The 25274-nt window shown below is 44.7% G+C and overlaps 4 protein-coding genes and 1 pseudogene across 5 annotated transcripts in view; 3 read left to right on the top strand and 2 right to left on the bottom strand.

Moving 5' to 3' along the window:
• Positions 1–1305: 1305 nt before the first annotated feature.
• On the bottom strand, positions 1306–4484 carry CRYAB (crystallin alpha B). Its single transcript, XM_060604699.3, has 3 exons — positions 4169–4484; positions 2941–3063; positions 1306–1653 (listed from the first exon to the last, which is right to left on the bottom strand). Exons 1-3 carry the CDS (start codon positions 4367–4369, stop codon positions 1450–1452), a joined length of 528 nt encoding a protein of 175 aa, XP_060460682.1. The 5' UTR covers positions 4370–4484; the 3' UTR covers positions 1306–1449.
• A 766-nt stretch (positions 4485–5250) lies between these two features.
• Positions 5251–6681, top strand: HSPB2 (heat shock protein family B (small) member 2). Its single transcript, XM_060604698.3, has 2 exons — positions 5251–5527; positions 6026–6681. Exons 1-2 carry the CDS (start codon positions 5434–5436, stop codon positions 6478–6480), a joined length of 549 nt encoding a protein of 182 aa, XP_060460681.1. The 5' UTR covers positions 5251–5433; the 3' UTR covers positions 6481–6681.
• Positions 6682–10394: 3713 nt separating this feature from the next.
• Positions 10395–17345, top strand: CD1H11orf52 (chromosome D1 C11orf52 homolog). Of its 2 annotated transcripts, XM_060604701.3 has the most exons (4): positions 10484–10679; positions 15141–15178; positions 16165–16223; positions 16446–17345. In XM_060604701.3, the coding sequence occupies exons 1-4, from the start codon at positions 10648–10650 to the stop codon at positions 16692–16694; spliced, it is 378 nt and encodes a 125-aa protein (XP_060460684.3). In that variant the 5' UTR covers positions 10484–10647; the 3' UTR covers positions 16695–17345. The 2 variants fall into 2 exon arrangements, with proteins under 2 accessions (XP_060460683.3, XP_060460684.3); XM_060604700.3 differs by lacking the exon at positions 15141–15178 and having other exon boundaries at positions 10395–10679.
• On the bottom strand, positions 12747–13233 carry LOC132660859 (ATP synthase F(0) complex subunit j, mitochondrial pseudogene; annotated as a pseudogene).
• A 112-nt stretch (positions 17346–17457) lies between the features above and the next one.
• The window catches only part of DIXDC1 (DIX domain containing 1), a 73624-nt gene continuing 65807 nt past the window's right edge, over positions 17458–25274 (top strand). Inside the window, exons 1-2 of the mRNA XM_060604684.3 lie at positions 17458–17854; positions 18976–19067. Of these exons, the coding sequence (XP_060460667.1) occupies positions 19011–19067 (57 nt within the window). The 5' untranslated portion in view covers positions 17458–17854; positions 18976–19010. The remainder of the gene's footprint in view (positions 17855–18975; positions 19068–25274) is intronic.

Below are 25274 nucleotides of genomic sequence, written 5' to 3'. Positions count from 1 at the left end.
ACGGGTATCTGCAACACAGCCACAAAAATTAGCTGGCTAGACCATGGCATTTCTGACTACTAGGAAGTTGTTTTTCAGGAGGTAACATTTTGAACCTGTATAGATGTGCAATTTATATCGTCCTGGCTCCACACCCCTGCATCATGAAAAATGTCGGCAACTGTTTTGTGTAGAATATTTTAAAAGTGTGGCCAACCTCCAATCTGTAGGCATTGTGGAGGCGGGAGTCTCACTTCGCCTCATGGTCAGTCGTTGTGGGAGGTCAGAAATTAGGTAGACGCTGCTACAGTAAAATAGGAGTTGCCTGCAAACATTTATCCCAGATAACCCACACCGGGGCTATTTTTCATTAATTGAGTCAGAAGTTTTGTCCGGGGGCGCCTGGGTGGCGCAGTCGGTTAAGCGTCCGACTTCAGCCAGGTCACGATCTCGCGGTCCGTGAGTTCGAGCCCCGCGTCAGGCTCTGGGCTGATGGCTCGGAGCCTGGAGCCTGTTTCCGATTCTGTGTCTCCCTCTCTCTCTGCCCCTCCCCCGTTCATGCTCTGTCTCTCTCTGTCCCAAAAATAAATAAAAAACGTTGAAAAAAAAATTAAAAAAAAAAAAAAAAAAAAGAAGTTTTGTCCGGAACCACAAGTGGAATGGGGGTGTTTTTGTAGAGTAAACTGTCTTTGTTTAAGCTAAATAATAGAATCACTTACTGATCAATGATTAATTGTAATTCTAAAACTTAATTTTTTATGGTGGGTGGCGGTCATTGAATTGGTTCTCAAAGGAAAATTTATTGCTAAATAATTTAGGGATTACGACTGAAAGGCTTGTTTGGTGATAGTCGCCCAAGTAAGTCCTGGTTATTGCTCTTGTGAATCAGCTGAAGGCAGCAGGAAAATGTCACTATTGGGGGCACTACCTCCTGCCTGGCAACATGATGAATTGCAGACTCACTAAGGCCTTTCATGCATTGTTATCCAGAGTTTGTTCAGATTTATTGTTGGAAATGAGGGCTGAAATCAAGGAAGGAGACAGAGGAACTGATATTCCTTGAACTCTGCCAAGGGTTTTACCTGTTTTCTCCTTAATTTACTCCTCACAACAGTCTACAAATCAGTGCCACGTGTTACAAATGTAATACCTAAGGGCTAGAAAGGTTAAGTGACTTGTGAAATTTACACTCTTAGTAAGTAATGGAGACAGTCATTCTGACTATAATATCCCCAGAAGCCCCTAAATCATAATGCGGTGACTAAATGGATCTGCTGTATTTCCACATTAATTTTTTAAAACACAGAATATTCAAACACAAGACAGTTATCTGTTGCTGAATAGTATTTTATTAGCTTAATAATTTGGGCCTGCCCTTAGCATTAATAAGCTTCAGCACTAATCACAAGATTTTCATTCATTGGTGGGGACACTTTCTTGTTTTAAAAAATGCAGTCAGAGAAAGGGCATCTACTTCTTGGGGGCTGCGGTAACAGCAGGCTTCTCTTCACGAGTGATGGGAATGGTACGCTCAGGGCCAGAGGCCTGCTTCCTTGGTCCATTCACAGTGAGGACCCCATCAGATGACAGGGATGAAGTAATGGCGAGAGGGTCCACATCAGCTGGGATCCGGTATTTCCTGTGGAACTCCCGGGAGATGAAACCATGTTCATCCTAATCCAAGAGAGGAAATGAGGGAATGAGGAAAAAGAGAGGTAAGAACAGGAAGTAGCACCAATTGCTGAGGACTCAGACATCCTTCTTCCCCTTAGGTGTGACCATACGCCTTTGCAACAAGAGAGGAAAACTTAACAGCTGTTCTGGCTGGGGCTGAGATAAAGTTGCCTAGGTGGTCACTCCTACCAAGGGGAGTCTGAGAAGTCAAAGGGCAAAACCTTGAAGGCTCTCCAAATTGAGGCATGGATATTTTTATGGGTATTTCCCAAAGGTTTAGATCAATGTTTGTTGGGCCTACAGGATCTAGAATATCATCCATATCATTGAAGATCTGAGTCCCTAAGGAAGCCCAAAAATTGTCCTGACTCTTCAGGAATGTCCCAGAATGTTCCAGACCAATAGGACTGCCGCTAAAAACAACAACAAGAGCAACAAAACTTCATCCAGGGAGACTATGACCCAAAGTTAAATCCCATAAGCAAAACTGAAACAGCCTGAGGACCTCAAACCTTACTGTCTGATGCACAAGTATCGGAGTTATCAACAATTGGTCAGCAGCTGCCACATTTAAAAACCCTCCCAGAAATTAATGAGAATCTGTTCCATATTCTAGGATTCTGCTAAACACTAGCTGATTCTAATCTTTATACCAGCATGTAGGCAGACAGGCTCTCAATTAAGTGATTTCCACACGGGCTGCAGGGTTTTAGCTGCTGAGTGTAGCTCTGAAACTTAGGCAAAGCAAGTTGTTGAGCATTTAGATGGGCTAAAGATGAGAGGATTCAGGAGCATATGAAAACAACATCCCAAAGTCAAGGGTCTTCAGGGTACCTGCAATTCATATAGTGACGTAAAGCAACCACATGTCCAACAAATGCTATTCCTAAATCAGTGGTCCTCAACTTTGAATGTACGCTAGAATTACCTAGGGAGCTTCCCCCCACCTTGCCCCTTTAAAAAATGTTGATGCCTGGTGCCCACCCCTAAAAATTTTGGTCTGTAATATGCCTAAGCACTGGAACTTTTTCATTCCCCTAGTGATTCTAAGGCGGCCAAAAACTACGGGCTTAAATGGGAAGTAAACATCCCATCTATCCCACCTAAGGCAATCAAATCAGAATGAACAACAAAGATCACTTCTCTGGCCCAAACAGCAACAGCAGGTCTGTCCCTGTCCCAGACCTTTCTGGCTTAAGACTGGAGGTTGCCAGACTCAGAGGCTGATGGCAGCGTCTGGCATATAGTTTTCACTGAATGAATGAGAAGAGAAAGCAAGCTATGCACCTGGCGCTCTTCATGTTTGCCGTGCACCTCAATCACGTCTCCCAACACCTTGACCTTCAGTTCCTCTGGAGAGAAGTGCTTCACATCCAGGTTGACAGAGAATCTATCCTTCTCCAGACGCATCTAGAAATAGCAAGGGGGAGAAAAGATGGTAGGAATGTGGATTACACTAGTACGGTCTCATCATTCTGCAGACTTTATCCTCCTTTTTTTTTTTTTTTTTTTTTTGACTAAAAAAAATCCCATTTTGAATAAACATGGCTCTCTGGTTCAGGGGAGTCACCACAGTGGTACCCAAGGCATAGCACATGGGCATCAGATCCTAACTTTATTTACAGGGACAGGAAAGAAGACAGGCCACCCAGGCCAATCAAAAGGATGGGTCTGGGCAAGGTTTCTGCTGCCTCTCTGACCCTGATGCCCGGCCTTGTCATTTGTCCATGAGACAAAGGCCCCTTCTTCTTGCTCAGACCTCTGCCAAGTTTCCCACCCACTCAATCTGGAATGTTCTCCTAGCCCTGATTGTCCTTCCAAAGCCCTTGCTCACTCAGCTCCTGTTTACTCATACTTGAATATTTTTAAACCAGTGTATTATCTGTGGCAGCTCTGTTAATCTTATCTGTTCACCCCATTCTCCCACCTTCTTAGGACAAGAGAGGAGGGGCCCCAAGAATTGGCCTATATTCTTTTCTCCTTAGGTATGGGCCCAGGTCAGTGCCCTGTCACAGCCCTGAGAAACCTGGGAAATCATAGACAAAGGAATTGAAAGGAAGAAAATAGTGGTTGCTGTCTCCAGCCCCATGCAGTGGAGATGAAACCCTCAGCATGAGGCAGGACTGTTTTCCTGATCTGAAGCTTGAAGTAATAAAATTTATCAGGAGTATGAGGGATTAGAAGAGGTGAGCAAAGGAGTCTGAAGGCAGATCTTTCCCTGGATCTTTATGAATCAAACCAGAAAGGGGCATCCTACTTAGAAGTTAGGGGATAGAGGGTGATTTTCACAGCACATGGAAAAAATGTAGTAAAGTAGGATACAGAAGAGCACCCGATACAAACAGACAACTGGGTGAAAGAACCAGTAACCCAGTCTTTCTTCCCTGGTGGACACACAAGTGCCTAAGACACTTAGATGTAGCCAGATGTAGGCAAGGAGAAAAAGGAGAGCAGGTGGATAGGTTTCCAGGAGGTTCCAGGAAGAACTCTCCTGTCCTGGCAGAGGGAAACTTACCTCTGAGAGCCCAGTGTCAATCCAGCTGGGTGCCCGCAGGAATGAGGGTGGCCGGAGGTAGAAGGGGCTCAGGGAAGTAGAAGTTGGGAAGAGATCAGACTCCAACAGGTGCTCCCCGAAGAACTGGTCAAAGAGGCGGCTGGGGGAGTGGAAAGGAAAGAAGGGCCGGCGGATCCAGGGGTGGTGGATGGCGATGTCCATGGTGGCTAGGTGAGTGGAGGGGGTCAGCTGGCTGGTCAGCTCCTTCAGCCGCAGCAACAGCCAGCCCCTTATATACGCAGTCTTGTGAAGCTTCTGGAATGGTGATGTCAGGAGTTTTATTATCCCAGCTCACCGCCCGTTCATGGAGACTTGTGATGGGGGATTTGGCAGTGTGACACATACCCAGTACTCACTGAGCTAAGAAAAGAGAAATACAAACACGTCTGAGCTGGCCAGTGACTTGTGCTGGTCTTGTTTCACTAGCTTTCCGTCCACGCCCAATGGCGCCCCCCCCCCCTTCTCTGGAGTTGGGTTGAAGTCAGGAATCCTAAGCAGGAGGGTGCTGTGCCCCTCCTCCTCCTCTGCAGCCTAGCATGCCAGGGGAATTGGGCCAGCGACTATCTTGGGCCTGGGCAGGAACTGGAATCTTCCTAGGCTGGGCCCCAGGGACATTAACTCTTTGTGGGTCCCTAGAGGAGAGCAGTGATCACCAACAAGTCAGTGCCAGGCATCTGTGTGGTGCCCGGGGTCTACCCGGGTTCAGGAAAGGACTCTGACATTGATCTGGGCAGGGGGACCCTTCCCTCCACCCCAAAGAAAAGGTGGAAAAGTTTCTTGCATCTCTCACCTTCCATAGCACACAGAACATTTAAACCAGGGGAGCTTTATGAAGAAGGGTGCAAGGTGCCTGGGAAGGAGGAGGAGAGGAGGCAATGTGGAAAATGTACAAACTGAGGGTTTCAGCGAGGCCTCTCCAGGGCCTCCCACACCAGCCTCCCCATCCCCAGCTGGCTGCCCAGCCAGAACCCCCAGCTGTCCCTTCGGGCAGCCTGTGACAGCTGAACGGTGTGAGGCGGGGGGGAGAGCACGGGGGTCCAGGCGGGGCTGGTCGCACACTTGTCACTGGCGCTCAGGGCCCCGGTTCCCCGCCCCTCCCCCGCCCCAGGCTCGGCACTATTTTGGGTGGTGTAGACCCCGCCCCCACCCCCGACCGAGCCCCGGCTCTCCAGGCAGCTGGAGGGGTCGCTGCACCTCGGACCAGGGCCGCCGACGCCTCTGCAGCCATGTCAGGCCGCTCGGTGCCACATGCCCACCCGGCCACCACCGAGTACGAATTCGCCAACCCCAGCCGTCTGGGCGAGCAGCGCTTCGGAGAAGGTATGGCACAGACGCCACCCCCCTTGCTTCCCACCCCCACCTCCTGAAATTCTGGGCTGACCTCCCAATGGTACTGGCCTCCACCCCACTGCAGGCTTAACTGAACTCCTGGGGCGAGCCATCTCCCACCCCAAACTCCCCCTCCGTCCCCAGCCAAGCAGGGCTCGGTCCCCTTCCTACTGACCTCGGGGCAGACGCGGTGCCCGCAAGGCTCCCATGCCTGTCCCTGACCCCCTCGCTGTGCCTTCTGGTTCCCCTTCTGTCCACCCAGCCCCCTTTTGGTTTGCCCCCCTCCACCCCCCAGTCTCCTTCCCCATCTCAGTCCCCTCTTTCCAGTTGCTAATTCCCACCCCCACCCCCACCCCCGCCTCATTTTCCTACTTCTCCTGACTCCTCTCCTGCTCTCCCTGGTCCTCATCTCCTGATCTCCCCAGTTCACCCTTGTTCCCACCCCATTCTCCCTCATCCTGCCTCTTGCCTTCTTTCTCTGCCCCTCAGGCCTCCTGCCAGAAGAGATCCTGACCCCCACCCTCTACCACGGCTACTATGTGCGGCCCCGGGCCACCGCAGCTGGGGAGGGCAGCAGGGCAGGGGCCTCGGAGCTCAGGCTCAGTGAGGGTAAATTTCAGGCATTTCTGGATGTGAGCCACTTCACCCCAGATGAGGTGACTGTAAGGACTGTGGACAACCTGCTGGAGGTGTCTGCCAGGCACCCCCAGCGCCTGGACCGCCACGGCTTCGTGTCCCGAGAGTTCTGCCGCACCTATGTCCTGCCTGCTGACGTGGACCCCTGGCGGGTCCGCGCAGCTCTCTCCCACGATGGCATCCTTAACCTGGAGGCACCTCGGGGTGGCCGCCATTTGGACACGGAGGTCAACGAGGTCTACATCTCCCTGCTCCCTGCGCCTCCAGATCCAGAGGAAGAGGAGGAGGCAGGCAGAGTGGAGCCCTGAGTGCCCTGGAGCCAGCACCCAGTGAGCCCCTTTCCACCTCCCGCCGTGATAGGAGCAGCTGCCCACCGCCCCAGAGGTAGCAGCATCCTTGGGGGAAGGGAAAAGTGCATGGCCCACAATGTATGGTTTGGTCCCTTGAGACATGTCAAAGTGTTTGTTTAGTCCTGGGTGGAGCTGAATAAACCCCAATCCCAGGGCCTTGTCTGTGCTTCTCCCTATTCTGTGGCCTGGACGATGGGATGGGCAGGGAGGGAGGAGGTCACAGCCAGCTAGACAAAAAGCTCCTCAGTTAGATGTACCCAACGTCACAGCACCCTGAGCTCACACTTGGATGCTGAGATCATACCCGGAAGCTGACACTGGCTCCAGATCAAATTCCTAGCCATAATTTTCTCACAATGCAACAAAAGAGAGAGTGATCCTGGGAGGGAAAAGGGATATGCCATCCAAACAGCCCAGAGGGCACTGTCTGAGCTGGTGATTAGAGACACAAAAACAAGGGTCTCCAGCCTGTCTGGCCTGTGTTGGGTAGGGGTTGGGGAAATTGTTTGAGGCTGGGGAGCGTTGCCTAAAGCCCTGTTTTCCTGTAGTAAGGTCTGTCCGCTGAAAATGGTGTCTAATTCTGAGCGATGGAGTATGCCTATGCGGGGCACAGACACAGGAGCCTCTGCCACTCTCACCAAACCACAAAGTCTCTCCAACCTCCGCACAGGGGACACCTTTTGTTTCTAGTCTTGGAACATCCTAAAGAGAGGAATCACTGCATCACCCACCCAATCCGAGTCTAAATACAGGGGGTCTAGGATTACTTGTGTGGTGGTGATGGCCAGAGAACCTTCCTTTGGACGCAGAGTCTTAATACGAGGGATATGCTATGTTCAGGAAAGCGTGCGTGCCTGACTTCTCAATTCCTCCTTGTAGTTCATTGCATGTGTGTGATTTGAGGAGGGTCCAGACGAGCTCCCCTGCCCCCCAAAATATATGTTTTACCAGATTGTGGTGGACACCTCAAATTCTTCCATTAAAGTGGTTGATTCTGAACTTTTTTAGGTTACAGACCCAGGTGAAAAATCTAGCAAAAGCAATAGATCCTGTTATCAGAAAAAATATACGTGCTCTCACATTTGCCCTACAATTTGAATAGGTTCACACAGCTCTTGAGATCCACTCATGTACCCCTTCGTAGGCATCTGTGAATTCCCAAGATAAGAACCCTCACTCAAAGAATTCAATTCTTGGTTAAAAGATTACCATCTATTAAAAATGAAAGCATGCATCAGAGAAAAAACTACTGATATATTCTTTTGTTCATCCATTCATTCAACGAGTATTTACCAACCCCCGGTAACATACTATGGAGGATGTACATTACAAACATAAAATTTAAAAACTATGCTCTTTTATTGTCTACTCTGGGGAAACTTACATCTAGTTGTGAAGAAAAGGAGATTAGAAAGGATTCTAATTGGACTTCAGCCAAAATGACTTTACAATGATCTATTCTGTAATTGTTATTTTTACGGGAGCTTTATTTAAAAGAAAGGCTTCCTGGGACACCTGGGTGGCTCAGTTGGTTGAGCATCCAACTTCGGCTCAGGTCATGATACCAAAGTTCATGAGTTCAAGCACTGCGTTGGGCTCTGTGCTGACAGCTCGGAGGCTGGAGATTGCTTTGGATTCTGTGTCTCCCTCTCTCTCTGCCCCTCCCCGACTCATGCTCTGTTTCTCTCTGTCTCAAAAATAAATAAACATTTAAAAAAATTATCAAAAAAATAAAATAAAAGAGAGGGTTCCTTAGCTAGAAAAAAAATTGAAATCTCTGATTCAGTCCAAATCCCCACACCATTCAAACTCTTTTATGACCATTAGTCAACTTCTTCCCGGACATTAAAAAAAAATTTTTTTTATTCATTTTTGAGACAGAGCATGAGCAGGGCAGGGGCAGAGAGGAAGGGGGGCGGGGCAGAGGATCCTAAGCTGGCTCTGCACTGACAGCAGAGAGTCCAATGTGGGACTTGAACTCATGTACTGAGAGATTGTGAACTGAGCAGAAGTCGGTCACTTAACCAACTAACTGAGTCACCCAGGCACCCCTCTCTGGGCATTTTAAGTGATGGGGAACTTTGTAAGTTCTTTCTCACAGTTCTTCATCAGAACTCTTTGGACATAATTCTAATAAATTCTTCCTTCTATTGGTCCAGAATCTTCATTTCAGTAACTTCTGCTTATTGGTGTGGTTGTGTCCAGAAAATCAATGTAATCCTTCTTTCACTTGGAAAGCCCCTTTCAGATATTTTAAAATAACTATCCCATCCTCTTAAAGTTTCTCTCTCCCAAGTAAACATGCCTAATTCTTTTAACTATATCTTACAAAACTTTTTTAGAAAGTTTATTTTTTTAAAAATGTTTGTTTGTTTGTTTATTTAAACCATCTCTACACCTAACATGGGGCTCAAACTCACAACCCCGAGATCAAGAGTCACGTGCTCCTCTGACTGAGGCGGCCAGGTATCCCTAGAACTTTCCAAACTATTTATCACCTAGACAACTTTCTCTAGAACACATTGCCTTTTGACAGTGTAACTTGGAATTCAACATGTGGATTAAAATTATTATTCTAGTCATGGACTGACTGATACAGACTTCAGTGGAATAATCAATTCCCTTGTTTATCACTGTAGACTTCTATTAATACTGCTTAAGGTAGATCAGGTTTTCTGGGTACCACAATACACTGTTGGTTCCTTTGCAGTTTCTGGTTATAAAATCTCTTTCATGTTTTCCTTAAAATTTTTCCTTTAAATTAGAGAGAGTGGCTGAAAAGGGACCAGGTTGTTGGAGGGCTTTGAGTGCCAGGCTAAGACCTTCAGACATCAGGATGAAAAGAATACTGTTGATGCTGGCGCATAGAAGGGCTTGCTAGGAAGAAGCATAGCCATGAAGTAAAATGCTAGTGCAATGATCCAGCACAAGATGATAAAGTGAGATGCTTTGCCATCTGACAATTAGCTGAGAAGAAGTGATAACAATAGGTAGGACTTACTGAAAGCTTCCCATGTGCCAGGCTGTGGACTAGAACTTTGTATACATTATCTCACGTAATCTTCACCCAATCCTCTAAAACTGTCACTCTCATTATGCTCCTTTCTCACAAGGAAACAGGATGGGGAGGAAGGAAATGCCCAGTGTACTCTCTGTGGAGTGCAGGGTTGAGTGGTGGGTCCTGAGCATCCACAAGGGGCATACAAATAACAGGGCATCTGGGCAGTGTGGGGGTGGGAGCTCTGAAGACAAGCCTTATGGGTTTCGCAAATTCTCCCAGAGCCCACATTTTCTATGGAGGAATTTGCTCGACTGTACCCTGCTCTCTGGTGAGTGCAGAATGCTTCTAACTTTGGGTCATTGGAGGGAGAGTCTGAGTTGAGTTGGAAGCAGAGATTCTGTAGTTCTGTACTGAACATGAGGAAGTGAGTGGTCAAGATGTGCTGAGAGGCCATTCCAGTCATAGAACCATGTGATTTCTGACCAGAAAGGGGATTAGGTAATGAGTTTAGTCCTCCTCTCTTTCACCATCGTGGAAAAAAGTGATCTGCTCACATCAATTCCAAAAGCAAGGGAGGATATGAAAGGAACCCATTTCCCTAAATTAAAATTTCCTAGAGATTCCAGTATTCAAACCCAGATTCTGGACAGGGATAATAAGAAATTGATACTGATTACCTTGAAAGTGAAACTCCACTAAACCTGAGTAGTGCCGGGAAACACAAGGTAAGACCCTTGACTCCATTGTAGAGAATGTATTTCAATGACAGTGTGATGTAGTAGAGAAACATTTACTAAGGAAACCCAGAGCCCTTTGCCATCTCAAGTTTCTTTTCACTGAAGCTTGACGCTCAAAGTTATGGCTTCTTCAAAGCAGCTCCAAATCCCGAAGGTGAGATAGCTCTCACCTGGAGCCCACGTGTGTTCCTCTACCACTTGGCTGGTAACAGTCACCTGGGAATCATTCCAGCAGGTGGCTTCCAAAGTCCAACCTGCTAGGTTGAAATCTGACACTGATAGAGACTCCCCGGGAGCTCTTACTGAAAGCTAAACCAGGAACCAGGAAATGCACAAGCCTCTTTATGTAGAAAAACAGCTGGGCTCCCTCCGCGGCAACAGAGCACCATGGGAAACCGGCTTTGCTGCGGGGGACACTGGTGAGTAGGGGCAGGGGGTGGAGGGTAATGTCTCTGTTCGTGGACACGCAGGCCAAGAGAATAAGAGAAAGAGTGCAGCTAGTTCTCTATCAACCTCCCACAGCCACCTCCCTCTGCCTGGCACACCTCCCGGGTGCCAACACCAGAGCATTACCTCTTTCTGTGCTCACGTCTTTCAGAGAACACAGCCAAGCCTGCTGATGGTAGAATGGGCCAGAACAGGATGGGAATGGTGAATTGGCACGGTTTCTCTCTGTCCTTCTCTTCCTCTCCTTTCCTTTCTCTCCCTTCCCTTCTTCCCCAGATGATGATGATAATTAATTATAGCATTGGCGAGCTTGCTATGTTCCAGGCACTTTTCAAACAATCTCGTTTACTCTTCCCCACAATGCTATGAGGGGAGGTGGCCTTACTCCTCCTGTTTTTACAGCTGAGAAGCTGAGGTTCAGAGAAGTTGACTTGTCCCAAGTCACATGGCTAGTGAGCAAATAAATCAACATTCCAATCCAGGTCTGTCTGACTTCAGAGCCCAGACTTTTAACCACTACATAATTCTGCCCTCTCAAATCAAGGAAATCAACTTTGGAGAAATGTTTGTTTAAAGGGGTAGAAGTGGAGAGAAGGAGAATATCCATGAAATATTTGAATATAGCTTTCACACTCGTGTGACTTTCGGCAAATCCTGTAACTTCTCTTTTTCCTCATGTGTACAATATAGATAGCATGACCTATGTTGTTTAGATCATAGGTTTGAAGAGCAGAGGATATGTGAAAGCCTCACAGTAAATTATTCATAGTGTTTTTACTGTTCTTTCCCAGAGTTGTAACCACTCCAAACTCCCAGACCTGGTTTTATCCTGTTCACTGTTTTCTTAGCTATACATTCCAAGCCTGGGTCAGTCTTGAGGATGTCTTGCTTGTGAAAAAAAAAAAATCATCATTATATTTAGAAAAATAGATAAGGCACATTGAAAAGCACATATGATTTGGAATCTGTACATTGGATTCAAGTCCAGTTCTTATTACTCATTCATTTATCAAACAAATATTATATTGAATACCTATATATACCACGTATAATGACAGATGCAGAGGATGTAGCAATAATAGGAAATTTGGCCCCTCCCTCCTTGAGTAAGATACCAAAGTTCTAGGGCCTTAGTTGACCTCTCTGTAAGACGGAAACAATGATAAATTTCCCAGAATTTTATCAGGATTGGGAGGAAAAAATTCACTTTTTAAACTCTCAGATATCCCACAGACACAGGACATTTAGGAACATATAAGATTTTCTACAGAAAAGAGTGTAACAACTTCTTTCACTTCCTTTGTTCCAAGTTTTCATATTCTTCATTTTTGGTTAATTTTTCCTCTGATGGTGGTAATCATAGCAATCAGCTTTCACTGATGCTCATTATATGTCAGGCACTTAGCTGAGTATTTTACATTAATTATTTTATGTAATTCTTATGACAATCCATGGGGTTTAGGTTCTGTTATTATCCTTATTAATAAGAAATGAAAGCCTGATTAAGCTAAAAACTTGCTGAAATTCACACAGCTAATCTGATAACATCAGTCTGGCGCTAGAGCCTGGCTAGAAACACTACCCCCCCGATATTCTAACCAAAATATACTATTTTCCCCTTAAAATATTAGTAGATATTTTAAGTAGATCAATATTAGTAGATATTTTAAGTAGATAAATGTTGTTTCCCTCTGTTTCTCATTATCTCAATAAACTTACAGAAACTGATAGTATGATAACTAAAAAGATTTTTATTTTAAATTTATCATTATTATTATTATTTTTTTCTGATTACAAAAGTAATACATTCACCACAGAAAATTTGGAAAGTATCAAAGAGCAGGAAATAAGAAGCAACCATAAATATACTAAATATATTTATAGCAATCATAAATGACAGAAACATTTTAGTATATTTCCATGTAATCCTCTCCTTCCTTCCTTCCTTTCTTTCTTTCTTTCTTTCTTTCTTTCTTTCTTTCTTTCTTTCTCTTTCTTTCTTTCTTCCTTTTTTTGGTGCACCTCACAGTTACATTTATTCATGCCACAAAGGAAACCACACGTCCACAAGTGTGCAGCAATGCTCCATGTTCCCATCTAACAGTTTGCTGAGATTTACAGCCAGACTGAAGCTCCACCTGACGTGTACTCTAAAGTGGGTTAATGATAACCATGAGCAGGTGCGGGACTGGAAGCTTTCAAAGCTTTACTTCTTTTACCCTGGTCTTATAAACGATGAAGCCTATGCACCCCATTCCTACCCAAATATCCTGGTAAAACTGGGTATAGTAGGGCTTCGTGGGGACCCAAACATTTTTAACAAGAGTTGGAAACATCTGGGCACAGGATCCCCTCCCGCTCCCGCTCAGCCCACCCCAACCTGCACAGTGACTCAGAAAGATCACCTCCATGCAATCCTTCTGAAATGTTTATGTGCATAGGTTTAATCCCAAAACATTATTATCTTTTTACTAACTTGACAACGATTAAGATTTTCCATGCTATTGGGTGTTCTTCCAACATCTTTCTTTTTTTTTTTTTTTTTTTTTTTTTTTTTCAAATTTTTGAGAAAGAGGGAGACAGAGTGTGAGCAGAAGGGTGGGGGATGCAGACACACACACACACACACACACAGAATCCCAATGAGGGGCTTAAACCCCCAAACCACAAGATCACAACCTGAGCCATAGACACTTAACCAACTGAGTCACCCAGGCGCCCTCTTGCACATCTTTCTTAAGTGGATGTACAATGTTCCATTTATAGAAGATGCCATTTATGTAGTCTTTCCCGATGTTGGACATTTAGGGTATTTCCTATTTTTTGCAATTGTAAATAATGCTACAATGAGCATCCATATTTGCACCTAATTATTTCTTAGGATATGGAATTGCTACATCAGAGGATACACATTTTATGTTTAAGCCTCCTTATACTTCTTGTCAATTGCATTCTTGGAAAATTGAGTCATTTTTTTTCATACTACCAATACAGGAGAGTGCCCATTTAGTTTCCTGAATTCTGAGCTAAAAATAAAATCCTGTCAACTGTGAGTCTAACTGAATATTCCATTTAGGTTGTGTCCAGGCATTATATAGTATCCAACTTGGGAAAAGGCTCCATTCACTAAAATTGGGTCACCCAAACCTGTGACTTTAAAATTTATATTCTCTTCATCCATTTAAGTAGAAGTAAATAGGAGAACAGTAGCAACAAGGGGGAAAGAATTATAGGCTAAGATAAGGCTATGACCAGGCAGAGGTAAAAAATAAATTAATTAATAACAAAAATATAAAAAAAAAAAAAAGAGGAAGAGCTGAAGTGGCAGAAGCAGAAAATAGAAGTAGAAAGACCTAGAAGTGGTTTCAGAGTTTTTTAATTCTGAACCACCTGTAAAGTTCAGATGGTGACTCTATCTGCTCTCAACTCATCAAGCTGCATTAAAACCAAAAGCCACACCAAAACACAAAACTCTGTCAGAAGTGTGGGAAAATCCTGATTTTTCCACAGCAGTAAAATGGACATGATTTAGAAGCTTCCCTCTCTCTCTCTTTTTCTATTTAGTTAGCAAAAGAAGGAAATTTCATTAGGGAGACAGAGGTCAGAACAGATAGGGTTGGCGCTGGTGAGAGTTGGAAATGTACTAGCAAGAAAAAGCATCCGGAGTAAGCTTCAAACTATTCAGCCTATTTCCTCAGACAAGTGTTTTTCTCTGGCCATCAAACAGTTGACAATCACGTAGACACCCTGGCTCCACTAGAGACCCCAGGGGCTCAGAAATGAGGTCTGTCCTGCAGCAAGGGCAGGGGAGCTGAGTCACTCACCAAATTCAGAGCTCCCTGTGCTGTGGATGTTAAAGGTTAAATATCTCTCACTTTCTCTGTTAATTAAAGACAAGGACATGGAAACAGGGAGGGAGATTGCCTGTTAGAAAAGGGCTTGGAGGGGTCCTAACTAGTTAACCCTGGTTGTGGCAGCTTCTGTGACTCCCAGAATGGGAACCCTATGTTAGCAGAGACTGTGGAACAAGAAAAATAATAAAACACTGAGTGCTGTAGCAAGAGGGTCTCTGAATCCAGGAATATCCCATTTTTTGGCAGGTTTCCCTTACCCTCTGCTGGGATTAGCCTGTTAGACAATCCCAGAATAGCCCTCAACCCAGCTATATCCCTGGCGTGTTGTGCCTGATTGCCTGCGGCTGTATTTTGGGTTTGGTTATGTCAGTTGTACCACTCCACCTTCCAGAACCATCCTTGTGGGAGAGATGTGGTACCCTTGATAAACACTTTCTGGCTGGCTCAGGGTGAATCGTTGTTAGAGGGAAGTGAGGGAAGGTCATCCCAAAATGTTAAGGAGGCACAGAACAAATGATAAAGGTGGGAAGAGAGAGGCCAGGACTCTCACACGTGGGTGATCTGTGTTTCACTTCACAGGAGCTGCCCATCAACTTCCCTGAGGAAAAAGAAAATGGGTAACTGGGCTTTGGGGGCGGGGGCTTGGAGTGGTCAAATGAGAGAAGAGAAAGTACTAGAACCAGTGTTTTTGGAAAGGACATAAGAATGAAAAGGAGGAGTATCCCTTGGAAGGGATAAAGGGAGACAGTACACCAGAGAAAATCTTTTGGTTACTGGGTCCCAGATCAGCTCTGAGATTCTGGGTCTCATTCTTTCTATTATCTTAGAGTGGCAAGCTTGGTTGTTCATTCTTTCATTCACCCAGCAAAAATTAACTGAACACTTACAGTGTATATGAGGTGCTCTGCTGGGTCCCAAGGAGGCAGAGGAGCACAAGAAGAGCTGAAAATCAAGTCTGAGAGACTTGTTTACACATAAACGAGAACTGCAATGTAGTCTACTAGTGCTGTAATAGACTCATACTCACACCATGGGAGGATGAGGGAAAACACCAATGTCGAAGGAATAATAGCAAATTCTCAGGCTGGAGGAGGAGCAGAGGAAAGGGTATTTCAGGCAGTGCAATCATCTCATGTAGAAGGAAGGTAGGAAGGAAGGAAAGGAGAAGGGGAGGGAGGAAGGAGAAAGAGACTGACTTGATTGAAAGTGACCAACTGTTTGGTGTAGCTGAGCACTCACACTTTGCACTCTAATAGTCTGTGTGATTATCTGTCTCCTCCAGCAGACAGTAAGCTCCCTGAGGCAGAGAAAATAGCCTGCTCATCCTTCAATGCCCAGAATGGGTCACAGAGCCCAGCATATAACAGGCTCTCAGCATATGTTTGTTGAACTGTGTTAGGGGTGGGTGAAAACTGAGGATGGAAGATATCAGTGGCAGAGTGTGAAAGGAGTTTGGATGTGGGGATGGTAGCAGTGAAAGGGGTGAACCCAGAGGCAGGGGGATTAGTTAGAAGCCCACTGTAATAGTTTAACAGACATTCAAAGAGGGCAAGCTCAGGCAGCTCAAGAGATAATGGATTTAAGGTGGATTTCTGCCTCTCAGAAAGCCAAGCAAGACGGACATTGAAGCAGCAGCAGCAGCAGCAGCAGAATGGCACCAAGGTAATGACAGGCCCCCGTCCCTTCCAGGGGGCTGTTCAGATATAGGATCCGAGGTTCCCGCTTTTTCACCCTGGGATGCATCTGGTCATCTTGAACCAGAACTTGCTGGTTCTGCCCTACAAAGGAGCAGAGCGAGGGGACATCAGTATAGCTGACCCTGCTTTGCAGATGAGGGGCAAAAGCAAGCCAAGTACCTCCCTTAATGCTGTCAATTTCTTGCAGGCCCATGACACAACAGGACGTATGTATGAGCAGGTGTTAGAGAAGCCTGCGTCTCAGGAGAGGAGTCGAGGCCTTAGTGTGAAGGAGAACAGCTTACATTATGCAGACATTCAAGTGTACAGCTGTACCCAGCCACGCTCTGCTCTGGAAGTGAAGCATCTTCAGTCAGAAAATGCTACAGAATACGCAACCCTTCGCTTCCCCCCGGCCACGCCCCGCTACGACAGCAAGAACGGCACCCTGGTGTGAGCCTTGGGGAGGAAGGGCCTGTTTCCGTCATTTCGCCACTACTCCTGTGGGGAGACTCTGCTTTGGGGAAATGGCTGGTGGCCCAGAGATGGCTGCCACGTTTTCAACTTAACTCCAGAACCCCAGTGAGAGTCCCCCATTCTTGCTCTCTCCTCTAGGCCTACCTTTAATTTGCCACCGCGAGCTTGGAGTTGTTTTCGCGGATGGAGTTCCACAAAAGGAGGGACCAGGAGGAGCATGCCAAAATTTTTTTGACCCCTACCTTTGCTCTTGCTTTCAAGAAAAGTGAAGGAAGAACAGGTTACCTCAGCACTTAAGTTGATTTTGTTAGGCTTAATTTAATGGTGTCTCTTTTATACACCTTAAATCTAAAGCTGAAGAAGAAGTGCTCTGGAAAAGCATTCTGAGTTCTCATACCAGCCCCCAGGGCTGGCTTGGGCAATTCCCTCAATGGTTGGGTCAAAGGTCTCAGAACCTAAAAAAGACAAACGAGGGCAGGGGTGAGGCGTGGAGGAAGCAATTCCCTGACCACCGGTTACACGTGTTTCAAGTCACTGACAGCACTGCATGACCCGGAAACTCCCTTTGGCTGGACCGTAGGCTCTCGCAGGTGCAAAGTCTCTGGGATCAATAAATCGCATAAGGAACATGCCTGGTGCGTGTTGCGGGGTGGGGGTCCGCGGGCTCTACGTAAGTGCAGCAGGTTTCGCTTAGCCTAAGGGCGGCGGGGAAATCCAGACCCTTCGCGCCCTACTCCACAGGCCTTGGCTGAACCCGAGCTGGGATGAGGTTTGCACGCCCAGGAGGCGGGCTCTCATCTGCGGAAGGGGGGGCGCTCCCTGGGCGGGATCCTGGCAGTCAGGAGGCGGGGCTGGCTCGGGCCGCAGGAGGCCGGTCCGGAAGGCAGGGGGCGGGGTCAAGACCCGCCGGGGGTTGTGGTCGGGGACGTTAGGAGGCGGGGCCGGACAGGCAGGGGGCGGGGCCTAGGTAAGCTGGGGCTGGCTCGCGCTGGCCGGTGGTGGGCGGGGCCAGGTCGGGCCCGGCCTCCGCGTCACCATGGCAGCGGGAACGCGGCGGCGGCGGCCCTGCAGCTGCAGGAGGCCGTGCTCGGAAGGGCTGGGGACAGAGATGTTGAACCAGACGGACCGATGAGTTAAGAGGTAGGTGGTAAAAGGTGGGAGGTGCCTGGGAAATAGAATTACCACTGGTTGAGCTTCCAGATCAGAAATGGGGACACACGGAGGCGTGAGATGGAGGCGGCTGGGGGAGGGTGGGGGGGGGGGGCGTTGAGGAGAAGGAGGCGGAAGTTTCAGGTTCTGAACAGCTCTAAGCCTTACAGGTTCTTAGGATGCCGTTCCTGATTCGGACTTTCAGAGCTTGGAGACCCGAGTAGTAATGCAAATCCCCTTTCAGTCTGTACGCCATCCTGCCCAAATACCAATGCCCTTCAGTTTATCCCCGAGAGGGATGATTCCTTAAGACTGACACAGTACTGAGAATGGAATCACAGCACGAGAGAGTTGTTAAGTAATAGTACCAACTTCGTAGAATGTTTGTAGTTAAAAAGCACTTGGAACAGTACATAGTATGTAATCAAATATCGGCTGCCATTATCATCAGTATCATCATTTTCCCACCCTATTCTCTGGCACAGACCTAGTGCAAGTGGATTCAGAAGAAGTGACTAGAAAACTTCATCACTAATTGGCAGAGCAACTCCCTAGCCTGCTACTATTAACTGGGGGGCAATAACGTGAACTTTATTTCCAACGGTAACTTACCATGACGGTCAAATGTGACAATGTAGGTGATAAGACTTTGTAAACTTAAAGTACTACGTAAAACATTTCTGCCTTAAAATATAAATGCGGCCTTTCTACGTTAAAACGGAATTCCTGAGGGTGAATAGAAGTGCATGGCAGAAGCTGAGCTCCCAGTGTTTGTCCTGATTGTCTTCAGAATCCTTCCTATGATCGTTGACTGATAAACATAGGGAGGAGGGAAAATGCATCCTTGCTTGACTGATAGGGAAGCATTGCTCTTTACTTTATTACTATTAAGCCTAAGTGGGTAGTTTTTAAAATGCCCTTGGGATAGCCCTGTTGTGATTACAGTATCTTTGGCTGGATTTCTTACTAACCAGGGTACTATTTCTGAAACTTCTAGATGGCATATGTTGGTAGATTTGGAGCAGAAGCTTGACCCCAATAGATTGGTTTATCTTTGGAATGTTTTTTTCCTGTTCTGTATTTTTGCACATTCTCCCTCTTCCTATTTTAAGGTGGCCCTGATCCGGCTTTTCTAGGCACTCTGAAGATGGGGACTCAAGTGGTTAGGAGACTCTGTAACTCCCTGCTGCCCACAGAGCCCTCTGTAAGTTTCTGGTGTACTATTGAAAGGAGTGTGATGACATTAATGGAATTTTAGTACAGTTCTACAACTGGGGTTTCTCCATCAGGACTCAGATCCTGGAACAAAATTGTCATATATTTGCTTTCTTCTCTTGCTACCCCTTCTTGTGGAAATTCTAGCTCCCTTGATTCATTACTAATAAAATCAGGAAGATTTTATTGAAAATTATAGCAATTAATCAGAATATATGCATTGTTTAAAAGATTTAAATGTTTGTTATAGAAATAATTTATGACAATTATAGAGCATTTAAGAAATATTGCAAACCATGATTTAAAAAAAAAACAATAATGCTTCCATCCAGAAGCCCTCAATGTTAATATTTTAGAATGTAGAATTTTCTTCTAGCCTTTTTATATGTATATTACTTACATATTTAAGATTAAATTATGCACACGCTTTTTGACTTTTGCTTTTTTTAACTTAATGTTTGTTAATATGAAATTGTTAAAATATTTGTTTTAGTAGGTCTACAAATGTTTGGTAAACATTATAATGATTCTAATTTTCTTGACCATTTTTCTGTTTGTTGGACTTTTAGGTTCTCCTCACCCATTGTAAATAATGAATTGATTTCCTCATTTAAGACTTCTTTTCCTTAGGGTTGAGTTCCAGAAGTAGAATCCCTACCTCAAAGAATGTGAACATTTTAAGTAATAAGTTACCTTTTAAAGGAAGAATCCTGGTGTCAAATTATATATACATCCTCCAGAAAGCAGAGGGTCATCAGCTGAGAGATAGAAGGCTTCTTGGTAGAAATCTGGCTACCTCTTGCAATGAGATCTTAGGTCCTGAAGAAAGATGATTTCATCATAGTTATGAACCCTAACATATTATGAATGTCAGTCCAGAGGTATGGGGGCTTGTAGTGTTTACACAGTAGAGAAATTCAAGGATTACTTTCAAAATATCCACCAGATGTCGCTAGTCTTAATCTAATTTTTACCCACAGGATTACTAGCAGATAACTTTTGAAACATGAATTTAAAAAATTCATGTAGAATATATTTGCATGTCTGCTTAAGTACAGTTTATATTAAGCACTAGCATCTGGTGATTACTTTGGCAACATCCTACTCGTCTCTTACCATTCTGTCTCTTTTTTCCTTTTTCTACCCACTCAGTCTGTCACACTCACCCTGTACACTCTGTCCCCACATACTAATATTGGATTCTCAGTTTTAGTAGTCGTCCTTTTACTATTCTTTTTTTCAGTCTTGTTTCTTGCCTCTATGTGTATTCATGTATTTATGTGTAACTGTGAGTTCCTGAATTTTTGTCTAAAAGAATAGAACGTGGCATATAATGACATATAACAGATCCTCAACATATATCTAGTGAATGTTTAATGAAAAAAATGCATTGATGAAGGAGAAGAAAATATAGGAGGATACCAGGAATTATTTATATTTGTCTTGGAAATACACTGAAAGAGACAAAGATTCACACTTATTAAATAAATTTATAAATTTATTTATTTATTTTTGATAGAGAGCTCAAGTGAGCAAGAGGCAGAGAGAGAGAGAATCCCATGAGGTGCAGAGAGAGGGACAGAGAAAGAGTATGAGCCCAGAGTGGGGCTTGATGCTTAATGGACTGAGGCACCCAGGCGCCCTAATTCACACTTCTAAATTATAATTAAGTGCTAAGTGCTATAATACAGAACATGCTATTGATGTGATTTGAAGTCTGGGTCCGAGAGCAACGGTTAAGAAAGAATTCTTGAGACATTTTTGGTGCCAAAAATGTGTTTTTATTATAGCACAGGGAGAGGACCCTTGAGCAGAAAGAGCTGCCCCGTAATTGTGAGGTGCGACAGATTATATATTTTTAAGTTTGTGGAGGGAACAGGGGGGAGTATAGATAGCATAGTTTCCAAGGAATTTCTGTATGCTGAAAGCGGGGACTACAGGACCTTGGAGATCTGGCTGTTGTCAAGATGAAGTTGCTTTTAGTCTCTAATAAAATATCAACATTAAGGCAGCCATCAGTTCCTTGATGAATGTCATGCTCTGCATGCCTCAGATATTTATCAGTGGGCTGCAAGTTGTGAGATTTATTTAGTTAAATTTTCTTGCTTTTGTTCTCATCATGATGACTTTTGAATTATATAGACTTTTAAAAAATGCTTATTTATTTTTGAGCGAGAGAGTGTGAGTGGAGTAGGGGCAGTTAGAGAGAGGGACAGAGGATCTAAAGTGGGCTCCACAGTGACAACAGTGATCCCCATGTGGGGCTCAAACACACGAACCATGACATCATGACTAGAGCCGAAGTTGGACACTCAACTGACTGAGCCACCCAGGCACCCATGACCTTTGGATTATAAAAAGAGGAATATTGATTTATTGAGTATCTACTTATGTGCCAGGAAATATTTTTGGTTCTAGAGATAAACCAGTAACAAAACATAACAAAATTCCCTGCTTTCATGGACCTTATATTCTGGGCAGGGAGAGACTGACAATAAGCAAATGAGCAAATAAATATAGACTATAGAGAACAGTGATGAATACTAGGAAGAAAAATAAAAATAAATCAGGCAAAAGAGGTTTGGGAGTGCCTGGGTGAGGGAGTGTTGTCATTTTAAATAGAGTGGTCAGAGAAGGCCAAAGAGATAAAGTGATATTTGAGCAGAAACCTGAAAAAAAGAACAAGAATGAACCATGGGTTATCTGGGGCGTGAGGGTTCCAGACTGATTAAAATCAGATCCATCTTGGGGCGCCTGGGTGGCGCAGTCGGTTAAGCGTCCGACTTCAGCCAGGTCACGATCTCGCGGTTCTTGAGTTCGAGCCCCGCGTCAGGCTCTGGGCTGATGGCTCGGAGCCTGGAGCCTGTTTCCGATTCTGTGTCTCCCTCTCTCTGCCCCTCCCCCGTTCATGCTCTGTCTCTCTCTGTCCCAAAAATAAAAAAAAAAAAAAAAAAAAAAAAAAAAAATCAGATCCATCTTGATTAAGAAAAACCAAAAGTAGTCACAGGAGTTTCATGAGGAAGCAGAACTTGAGGTAGGCATAATAAGGATTTGAGTAGCAGAAGCGTGGGACATTCTAGACAGGACAGTCATGAAGGCATGGGAGGCAAAAATGAGCCCTGGAAATGTGGGAGACAGTGAGGAGCCTGCCAACCTGAGCATAGGCAATTTGGGGGACAGCCGTAAGAGCAGGGCATGAGGAATTTATATCTGATGGGAAAAGGGATTATTTGAAAACATTTGAGCATTTGAGCAGCAAGATGAATGCATTGTCTAAGGAAGATTAAGGGGTGTAGACTAGCAGAAAAGCCTGGAGACAAAGAGAGCAGTTTAGGAGCCAGGACACGTTTGTAGCCTTTGCCGGTAGATGTGAGCCCTTTTGTGTACATTTATGCTGATGTCTCTGAAGATAAATGCAGTAGAAATTGTAAACATACATTACGAAACCCGCTAATGTATGAAAACAGAAAAAGATTAAGAAATTATTTCAGAGTCATTTAAAATATTTCCATTGACAATTTTAATTATTTGTTTATTCAGACTGCCTTTCTGCTTCTTTATAGTCATTAATGATTGCCTACAATAGATGTATTAAATTTACATAGGTATGAATTTCACACATTTTACTTCTACATAGGCAGAAGTCACGGTATTTTTACCAAATGACAATTCTGTTTAAAGCTCAAAGTCTTACTTAGGCTAACATGTTATTATCTGTATTAATATAAGTGATGAATGAGTTTGCCAGTGTTTCCTCCACTCATTCATTCATTCATTCATTCATCCAACTAAACACATTTACTGAGTACCTTTTTTCTTTAAAGTTTATTTATTTATTTTGAGAGAGAGAGAGAGAGAGAAACCCAAGCCAGTTCCATGCTGTCAATGCAGAGCCTGATGCAGGGCTCAATCCCACGAACCATGAGATCATGACCTGAGCTGAGATCAAGAGTCAGTTGCTTAATCCACTGAGCCACGCAGGCGTCCCGACATTTACTGAATACCTTTTGTGTGGAAAGCATCATATAAAAGTATTGCATAATGATTAAGCCAGACTTTGGTTTCACCACTTAGCAGCAATAGGATCTGGAGCAAATTACTTATCCTCTAGAACCTTTCTTCATCTATAAAATGGGGTTAATAAACAATTCCTACTGTTTATGGTAATTGTGACCATCAACTGAGCTAACATATGTAAGCACTTAGTATTGGGCTTGGCACATAATAAAAGTTCAATTTTGCTATTATTATTGTTGTAGATTGATATTTGTGTAGCTTTTAGTTGGTGAGGTAAGTCTCTGCCATTATTGTTAAAATCATATAGGACTGAAGAGGTCTGGTATAATTTCAGAAATCAGGCAGCATGGCAGAGATATGCAGAAAGCAGCTTGCTTGGACCCTTTGCTTCTCCTCCCAGGCAGAGAGAATGACAAGCCAGCAGTGGTGGGAGTGGTTCCAGCTACCTGGACTGGCTTGCAGTTTTCCCCACGCTCCAGCACTATGAGATGCAGATCATTGGCCTAGTTATTCCTGGTTCATTTAGCTAACCCACTTACTCTCTCAGCTCTTATGTTGATATCACAGCAGAGTGAGATGGGGAAGATGGAAGGAATAATCATTGTGAGTGCTGCTTAGAACAAGCTCAGTTCTTCACCTGGGCTATGTGGTTAGGTAGACCATGATAAATAAGGTGTGCACATCTTCTGAGCAAAAAAACCTTGAGATTACATGCTCTAACAGGAATTTTGTGCTTTTTCCAAGCATGAGAGGCAGACTATTTGTGCAAATATAATTTTTGGAACCTCTCATTAGTTGTGTGGGGGAAAACACAGAATATTTTGAAATGGTACTATCTAAATTTAAACGAATTAAAATTAAATGCTATTGAAATTTTAGTTCCACATTTGCAATAGCCACGGTTTTTTTTAATGTTTGGTTTTGAGAGAGAGAGAGAGAAAGAGAGAGAGAGAGAGAGAGAGAGAGAGAGAGAGAGAGAGAGAGTACTAGCAGAGGAGGGTCAGAGAGACAGGGGGACAGAGGATCCAGAGCTGGTTCTGTGCTGACGGCATCCAGCCCTGATGTGGGGCTTGAATTCACGAACCGTGAGATCATGACCTGAGCCCAAGTCAGATGCTCAACCGACTAGACCACCCAGGCGCCCCACAATAGACACATTTTAAGTGCTCAATAAACACATGTAGCCAGTGTCCACTGGCCACTGGATTGGACGTCACAGATACAGAACATTCCCACCATCACATTGCACATGACTACTGTAGAGTATGTGGTTGACATAATTACAGACTTCTAGGGAATAGTGTAACTGTGGACCGAGTGCCCTGTAATAAATCTTGTATCTATTCACCACAGTTCCCTCTAATTCCTCCAGTGTACTGGAGGGGGGTGCAGGGCAAATAGCACAGGGCTGAGCATCAGAGGCATTTGGGTTCAGATCTTAGCGCCCATGCTGATTTGCTAAGTGACTGTAAATAACTCCCCTAGGCTTCATTCCTTCATGAGAGTCAAATGAAACTTCATCTTTTTAGCTTTAAAATCCAGTGATCTAATGAGTCTTTTCCCAGGAATATTGAGCTCACAGGTCCTACTTTGAAAAACGACTTGTTCTTTGAGAAACAGTGACCTTTTGGTATAGAACTATCCGCAGGGCCTCCCTCTGAAGTCTCAATATATTCGACTGTGTAAAAGAATGATGGGCTGTCAGAATCTATTTAGGGATCTACTGACTGAGTGTTTTGGTTTTGCATCACTATGCACATAGATGTGTTGCATACAATTTTACGTTGTTGGAAGTTTCATGCTTCTCTTTTAAAGGGGCCTTGTTGCAGTAATATGGGTTAGTCACTCACCTGATGATATTACACCGTGAGCTGTGGTCATGGCAAGGGGAATTTTTGGTAGTTAAATTCCCCAGCTAGTTATGAAGGACGGTGGTCTTCTGACTTTTGGGCTGATCAGGTGCAGTTTGATTTGGAGTCATGGCTTTTCCCCAGCCTTTGCAGAATTGAACACACAGCATTCATTCAATCAGCAGCACCCACTTAACACCTCTGCTGGCCTTCTGCTTCCTGCTTGCTGCCATCCTAGAAGAAGTGTGTCTTTCTCAGAAGTATCTTTGTGTTTAGCAGCTTCAGACATTCAGGCAAGATGATTCAGGATGTTTGGGGTACAAATTTTC

The sequence above is a fragment of the Panthera onca genome, chromosome D1 (assembly GCF_046562875.1).
Source record: "Panthera onca isolate mPanOnc1 chromosome D1, mPanOnc1 haplotype 2, whole genome shotgun sequence".
In the NCBI taxonomy this organism is placed as follows: domain Eukaryota; kingdom Metazoa; phylum Chordata; class Mammalia; order Carnivora; family Felidae; genus Panthera; species Panthera onca.
This window is presented reverse-complemented; position numbering and strand designations above follow the sequence as displayed.

Coding starts and splice junctions, on each gene's coding strand:
- HSPB2 (XM_060604698.3), top strand. CDS start 5,434: ATGTCAGGCCGCTCGGTGCCACATGCCCACCCGGCCACCACCGAGTAC. Junction 5,528..6,025: donor CGAGCAGCGCTTCGGAGAAG/GTATGGCACAGA, acceptor TCTGCCCCTCAG/GCCTCCTGCCAGAAGAGATC.
- CRYAB (XM_060604699.3), bottom strand. CDS start 4,369: ATGGACATCGCCATCCACCACCCCTGGATCCGCCGGCCCTTCTTTCCT. Junction 3,064..4,168: donor TTGACACTGGGCTCTCAGAG/GTAAGTTTCCCT, acceptor TGCTATTTCTAG/ATGCGTCTGGAGAAGGATAG. Junction 1,654..2,940: donor GCAAACATGAAGAGCGCCAG/GTGCATAGCTTG, acceptor CTCTTGGATTAG/GATGAACATGGTTTCATCTC.
- CD1H11orf52 (XM_060604700.3), top strand. CDS start 10,589: ATGCACAAGCCTCTTTATGTAGAAAAACAGCTGGGCTCCCTCCGCGGC. Junction 10,680..16,164: donor CTTTGCTGCGGGGGACACTG/GTGAGTAGGGGC, acceptor TCTGCCTCTCAG/AAAGCCAAGCAAGACGGACA. Junction 16,224..16,445: donor AGCAGCAGAATGGCACCAAG/GTAATGACAGGC, acceptor AATTTCTTGCAG/GCCCATGACACAACAGGACG.